The sequence below is a fragment of the Mchenga conophoros genome, linkage group LG3 (genome assembly GCF_057382185.1).
Source record: "Mchenga conophoros isolate Kocher_MC1m ecotype Shallow Benthic linkage group LG3, M_conophoros_male_GT1.1, whole genome shotgun sequence".
Lineage (NCBI taxonomy): Eukaryota > Metazoa > Chordata > Actinopteri > Cichliformes > Cichlidae > Mchenga > Mchenga conophoros.
In genome coordinates, this window is record NC_140528.1 from 18786745 (window position 1) to 18794261 (window position 7517).

The 7517-nt window shown below is 38.4% G+C and overlaps 1 protein-coding gene across 1 annotated transcript; it reads left to right on the forward strand.

Moving 5' to 3' along the window:
* The first annotated feature begins 925 nt into the window (after nucleotides 1-925).
* Nucleotides 926-3488, forward strand: LOC146577547 (OX-2 membrane glycoprotein-like). The gene is made up of 3 exons (XM_085267674.1): nucleotides 926-1057; nucleotides 2750-3088; nucleotides 3181-3488. The coding sequence occupies exons 1-3, from the start codon at nucleotides 1003-1005 to the stop codon at nucleotides 3486-3488; spliced, it is 702 nt and encodes a 233-aa protein (XP_085123800.1). The 5' UTR covers nucleotides 926-1002.
* Nucleotides 3489-7517: the final 4029 nt, after the last annotated feature.

Consider the following 7517-nt stretch of genomic DNA (forward strand, 5'->3'; position numbering starts at 1 on the left):
AGTTCAAAATTGGGGATGGAGACAAGAGAAAAAACCACAATAACAACACTGGTCCGGCCGGGTTGAGTCAAACGATGATTTTAATGATCACACGCGTGGGAGATGGACACAGTCAGTTATGCCTGAGATAGAGAGATGATTATAACAGAGTAAAGATAGCATTAAAATGTTGGTGACAGAAGTAATGCTAAAATCTCAACAAGCCAAAGTTACATACATGCTAAAGAGAAAGATCAAACAGTACTGAAATGAAGAAGTGGGCATTACGGGGCTTCCCCAGTGAAATAACTGAACTTGGAGCACAAAATAATAAATAACATACCAGTAATGCGCGGAGGGAAGGCTTCTGAGAAAATGTATAAGTTCACAGGAAATTTCTACAATAGCACGAGTTAGATGTGGGCAGATTGATGCAGTTATCAATAGTATTGATACCAATGCTGGTATTGTTACTGGAGATATACTACTGCAATAGGATTGGTACTTTGTTTCTGTCCTGTAAGTTCAGTATGTACCTCAGTGAATTCTGTTATGTAGTTGTTGTTGTTTTTTTTAAATGAAACATAAAACACGGACTATGAAAGCCTCTTATTTTGTTTGTGCAGTGATACAAGCACAGCAGACTGTGCTGGCTGCAGTGGGAGAAGATGCTGAATTCAGCTGTCAGCTCTCGGAGACTAAATACATCCTTCAGGTCACATGACAGAAAATCTTACAAGATGTGGAGACAAATGTTGACACCTACAGCTTTACTGAATTTTCAAAATGCAGAAAAAAATGATTGCGTTTGCTGATTAAAACACTGATGAAACTCTACTGCACTGGGAAGTTTTTGTACTTTACTTGGTACAGTTGATCATTCTAACATGCCTTGGAATGTCCCACAAGGAAGGGAGATTCTTCCTTCCTTCGGGGACATTTGAGTTTTCAATAATTTGGCTATTGTACGACGTTGTTTCAATACGTGGTACAATAGCCAGTGGGGACACAGAGACGTGCACCATGTCAGACTGTGGGATTCTGTGTTTGTTTTTTCTTTTTATGGCCTTTTCAAAAGGTAAGTTTTATTCCGTATTGTTGTTTTTGTTTTTTAAAGTTATTTATTGTGACAAGAGAAAAAAAAAGAAAACAAGAACCTTCACTCGTAATAATTAAAAATTGATCCTAAAATGTGAGAACTTTTCTCTGAAGTGACAAAGAGATTGTCTTTAGACAGAATTAGAGGGAGATACAATTACTGAAGAGTTTAGATTTTGTTTGAATGAGTGACAAAATGTTTCTCCCACTGAACACTCAGCCTAATAAAAGAGAACAAAATCAACTTTCTGTGTCATGAGTTGTTCATCATTCAGATTAATGAGACTGTTTTGAGAGCTGTGTGAAAACAGCTTTAGACTGTTTTGTTAAAGGTTGCCCCATGCCTATTCATATTACGATGAAAGCAATAGATAAACCACATGTTTGTGTGTTATGTATGTATGGTTGGTAAATTAACAAAAATTGGGTTGTATGTGGCCTACAATGTAAAAGACGTTTCACAACCCCAATGTAGTTAAAAACAAGAAGGCACTCATTTCCATTAGACAGAGATGGAGTTCAGGTCATAAGTAGTTTACTGACAATTATTTAACATTTGAAATGAAAAGATCCGTCAGTCCATTCACATATATACTGTTCAGAGAAGGAATGTAGTTTAGAGCAAAGTGTAGTAGTGTGAAGTGGCTAAACACACTCACCAATTGTTCTAAAATAAACAATTTATCAAAACATTAACAGTCTTTCACACATACATACGGTTTATACACTATTTTAAAAAGAAGGGGTTGAAGACCTGATTGATTACAAAAAGTCTATTAAAATGTTCTGGGTAACCACAGAAATCTTAGTCAGTTATGTCTGAGAGAGAATGTTTATGACAGAAGTAATGCCAAAATCTCAACAAACCAAAGTTACATACATGCTAAAGAGAAAGATCAAACTGTACTGAAATTAGGAAGTGGGCAATATAGGGCTTCCCCAGTGAAATAACTGATCTGAAATAACTGAGGCACAAATTAATAAATAACATACTAGTAATCCACAGAAGGGGAGGCCTCTGGGAAAATGTAGAAAATCAATGGGAATTTCTACAGTAGCACGAGTTACCAGTCAATACCAGTCCTGGTATTGGTTATGTTGAAGTGATGGGTTTTATAATTCATTTTTGGTCCACTGAAGGGATTGTTTTGTAACCCCAATATTGATATTTTGTAAATAAAAAATATGACCTCAATTAAACCTTTAAATTCCCTGCACTTGTCATAGATATCTACATGATGTCCAACAAATATACATCAAGTCCAAGGTTCTAATGTTGAACGCCATATTGATGTCCAGCTTAAATCATGGTTGGACCTCCAAATTGTTGAAAAAGTTCAAATGCAGTACAGACCTCCAGAATTGGTCATGGACCAACAGAACCAATATAGACACGATCTGTACATCTATCTGACTTTCTTTGTTTAGTTGGTAGCTAACTGAATTGTCTTACTTTTTTTTTATAGATGAAAGAAAATGTCCCTGAAACATACAGTATGAAACAATGAGTGTCAGGTTTATATTTATAGTCTACATCACATTTAAGTGGTACCCATATGTCAATTTGTTTGAGCCTAAAACACAGACTACTCCATGACCCGAATGATTGTTTAATCCTTCCCATCAATACCTCTCAGTTCCACATCTCTAACTCATGTTATTCTCCATGCAGCTCTAACAGCAGTGGTCCAAACACAGCAGACTGTGCTGGCTGCAGTGGGAGAAGATGCTGAATTCAGCTGTCAGCTCTTGGACACTAAAGACGTCCTTCAGGTCACATGGCAGAAAATCTCACGTGATGTGGAGACAAATGTTGCCACCTACAGCAAGTACTATGGTCAGAGAGTGAATGATGGCTTTAACGATAAAGTCAAGTTTAAATACACTGGACTACAGAACTGCTCCATAGTCATCAGGAATGTGACGGAGCAGGATGAAGGATGCTATCACTGTCTGTTTAACACTTATCCTGAAGGCTCCTTCACTGGTAGAACCTGCTTCCAAGTCTATGGTAAGAACTTTTGCATTAATGTGTTTAAATGTGCTAGAAACTGATTTCCTTTCAACAACATATTCCTTGCAATATCTCCTGATCCTTCACAGAGCTGCATGAACCTGTTGTTGATGTCAGAGAGTCAAACTCTGCTGAAGAGTGGGTTGTTTCCTGTTCAGCCACTGGTCGACCTGCTCCCACTGTAACACTCTCACAACAAGACCTCAGCTTCTCACAGTACAACACTGTCAGTGTGTCCAACACCAACGCTACATTCACTGTCACCACTACAGCTGTGCTCTCAGGTTCACGTAAACACAGCACACAGGTGGGATGTGCAGCACGAGTGCTCTCTGCTCCTCACAGAGAGGTGATGGAGACGATTCCTGAGGTCCAGCAGACGTCAGATTATCAGTGATGGTGAGAAACTGAGATGCAATAACAATGCATTGTGGTAGTATGCATTTTCTCTTTGATCAATAATTGATGTATTCATTTTGATCAGTGTCACATTTTTCCTGCTTTTTCAAGTTTCCTCCTGGATCATTGTATTAGCTGCAGTATTGGTGATGATGGTCTTTGTCAGTGTTGCTGCTCTGCAGTAGGCTACTCTTTAAAGAAAAAGACCAGATAACTTTCATTTTTCATTTCTTGTCATTTTTTTCTACACCAAAATCTATCCAATAATATCTGCTTAACATTTTCTACTTGTGATTTAGTTATTAATTCTTTGCTTCATGATTCAATCGGTCTTTGTCTAGTATTAAATTTTATGTTTCCCATTTAATCCCACTGGCTTTAAAGTGTTTCACCAGATTTTTACGAAGTATTTCCAGTCTTTTGTTGTCTCTGTCCCAAATGTTCTGAAATGTGTTGCATGTATTAAAAGAAGTTGGACCAAAAAATGTACTATGTACTTATAAACTTACATTTATGAAAGCTGAACAAACATTGATGTACTTGACTTTTGTAACAGTGAAAAGGCGATCTGTTTTTATTGATAAATATATATGTTTGCATTACTGTTATTTAGATTGCCATGTTAGAGCGTAGCAAACAACATTGTTTGTTCCTCTATGGTTTCTTTATTTTTACAAATCTAAATGTTTTTGGTCAAAAGATTAATAATTTCATATTGAGGTCAGATGGTCAGCAGTTTTGATGTTTTTGCAGAGATTTTATTTTTTTGCAAAATAGCACAAGTAAACATTAAAAGTAGTTCCTAAATCAAGGAATTTATTATTAAGGCGGCCATTATTATGGCCCTGTGTGGAAAAAGTGATTGCCCCCTAAACCTAATAACTGGTTGGGCCACCCTGAGTAGAAACATCTGCAATAAAGCGTTTGGGATAACTGGCAATGAGTCCTTTACGAGGTGCTGGAAGAATTTCTGCCCACTCATCTTTGCAAAATTGTTGTAATTCAGCCACACTGGAGGGTTTTTGAGTATGAACCACCTTTCCAAGGTCACAGCACCTCAATCAGATTCACGTATGAACTTTGGCTAAGCCATTCCAAAGTCTTTCTTTTGTTTTACTTAAGCTGCTTAGAGGTGGACTTGTTGGTGTGCTTTGGATCAAGTGCACTTCAGCTTGTGGTCGTGAACAGATGGCCAGACATTCTCCTTCAGGATCCCAGAAACTGGATTCTGTTCATCTTGACGTTGCATCTCCAGACTGAGAGATCTCAATTACTTTGTTTCTTATTTGCTTCTGAATTTCCTTGGATTGCGCCATGATGTGTAGTTTTTGAGGATCTTTTGGTCTACTCTACTTTGTCAGACAGGCCCTGTTTAAGTGATTGATTCAGCACAGGTTTGGCAGTAATCGGGCCTGGCTATGACTATGGAAAAATTGTATATTTTCTATTGATAAATGCAAATATTTTATGTCTGTTATGTGCATTGCCGTGTGGAGAATATAAGGAAAACAATTGTGTGGTTTACCTTGTTTCTTCCTCTTAGATTTCTTGATTTTTTTTTAAATTGCAATAACTTTATGTTAATTTCAGTGCACTTTCACATTTCTTTAAATTCAAACTACAGTCCTGTGAATAACTAGAAACACTTCTAGCAGCACAAATGTGAGCTAATTGTTTTCTGCTTGACTTTATCAGTCTCTCATATTGTTGTGGAGGAATGTTGGCCCACTCTTCATTACAACGTTGCTTCAGTTCTTTGAGCTTTGTGGGCATTTATTTAAGCACAGCTCTCTGAATGTCCCAGGTTGAGGTCTGCACTTTGCTTTTCAGCTATTCTGCTGTAGATTTGCTGCTGTGTTTGGGATCATTGTTCGACTGCAAGACCTAAACTTTACCTATTAAACAGTTAACTCTGTATTTTACACTTTATGTGAATATTGTTGCAGATTTCAATTATTAATGTTTTTATAACTTTGTTCTTTCTTATATTTAATATTATACAATATTTATACTTCATGTCTCTGTCTTCTTTTGAACACTCCAGCACAGCATCACTATAACTTTGTCCTCACTGACAATAAAGCTGTTTTATATATTTCATTGCAAATGTTTCAAGCAATTTGTAGCTGTATCTTAAGATATTTTGTTAATAATTTAGTATTTTATATTGTTTTTTTCCCCATATTTGAGAAATATTTAACATGTAAAAGTCTGTTTATGTACAATTTGGTGATATTAGCCCTGATTATTGGAGGAACTTGTACATGAAGCAGATTTCTGAGACTTCAGATTTGAAGGTTGTTGTCATATAATCTAAATGATGGCAGATTAACGTTCCCTACCTCTGTCCTACAACCACAGGACTCCTTTGCATTCGACTGATAGAAATTTCAAGCTCAGTGTTAATGAAGATTTCAAAGGCCTTAGTGCAGGGGTAGGGAACGTCTAAAACCTGCAGGGACACCGGCCCTCGAGGCCTGGAGTTCCCTACCGCTGCCTTAGTGTGAAAGGAATGAAGCTGTAGCGCCTCCCAGTGGTTGAAAAGAGGTACACAAGAGGTTAGAAATAAGAGGCTGTAGAAATAACATTACAGAAAAGCAGGACATGCTCAAGCAAAACATTATAGAAAGTCTGTCACGGTTCTGGCTCAGTTTGACCCAGTATTTTGAGTTGTCATGTTTTTGCAGGTTTAGTTTAGTTCCATGTGTCATTTTCTGTCTCTCTCTCTATGTCGAGTCTGCGTCTTAGTGTGATGGTTTCTTGTTCCTGTTTTATTGTGAAGGTCTGCGTCTCATGTGAGTGTGTTCAGTTTGACCTGTCTCGTCTTGTTGATTATTCCCAGCTGTGTCCACCACCTGTGTGTAATTCCCCTGTGTTTCTCTGTGTATTTAAGTCGTGTCCTCTGTCATTGTAGTTGCTGGTCCGTCTGTGTATCCACCATGTCTCACCTGTGTGTTCTCCCTGCTGTCCATCTCCTCTGCTCGTTCTTGTCCAGGTTTGTGCTCTGTAGTTTAGTTGTTTCCAGTCTAGTTTACTTCGTGCTCCATTTGCTGTTTGTCCATATTTATTTTTGTGTTCAATAAACCACCTTCACTTCTCCACTACTGCCTGCGATTGGATCCTCATTTATTATTTTCACACGGCTCTCCTCACCCGCCGTGACAGTACGGACCAGCCAGATATGGATCCAGCGGCAGTCACCCCACCTAGGGAGCTTCAGGAGGCCGTTATCGACTCTGCTTCTAAATTGATTTACCAGCTGTTAGAGCATGAGGGAGAAGTGTCTCTTTACACTGTGGAAGCCAACCTACAACACCTTATTTCCAGTTACCCCTGGTTATTGGACTCACTGCGTCCGCTCGTACAGAATTTTGTTCTTCACGAGCTTCACCTACACCCCCCCGCCGCTACCGCTCGCCTGCTCATGCAGTGATATCATCAGTGACAAGTCAGGTGATAGAGGCTAATGCAAAATGGTGTTTCAGTGAGGCACAATTTATTATGACAATACATTTTTTTAAAAATACTCAGTATGAATTAAACAGGTTAAAGGTCAATGCTCTGTTGTAATATAAAGACAAAATGATTGACAGCAGCCCAGCAATATCAGTAAAACACAAATTAGCCACATGGTGCAATGTAAGGAGCTCTGTGATTGGTTAGGAAAGGACAGACTGGCCACCTCGATTTTTCTTCACTGCACATTGATCCATAGCTTTGCTCTGTAAAGGCTAACAAAGTGCTTTTGCTTTACAAAGACATTCAGCGTCGGTATTCACTCTTTTAAAATGCCACTGAACACTGGAGTGAAATGGAGCCCTGATCCTCAGAGTTTTATTGTTGCTAACATTTCTTATAGATAGCACAGATAGTGCCCCACTGCAGTAATCACTCATGTCTAGATATTCCTGTTAAAAAGGAGTTTTTCCTCCCCACTGTAACATGGCAAACATAGCAAACGGATAATCCAGCTGAAGCTTCAGACAGCCGTCAGACAGTGAAACACTGCCATCTGCTGGACGCGAAT

Coding starts and splice junctions, on each gene's coding strand:
- LOC146577547 (XM_085267674.1), top strand. CDS start 1,003: ATGTCAGACTGTGGGATTCTGTGTTTGTTTTTTCTTTTTATGGCCTTT. Junction 1,058..2,749: donor TTTTATGGCCTTTTCAAAAG/GTAAGTTTTATT, acceptor TTCTCCATGCAG/CTCTAACAGCAGTGGTCCAA. Junction 3,089..3,180: donor AACCTGCTTCCAAGTCTATG/GTAAGAACTTTT, acceptor GATCCTTCACAG/AGCTGCATGAACCTGTTGTT.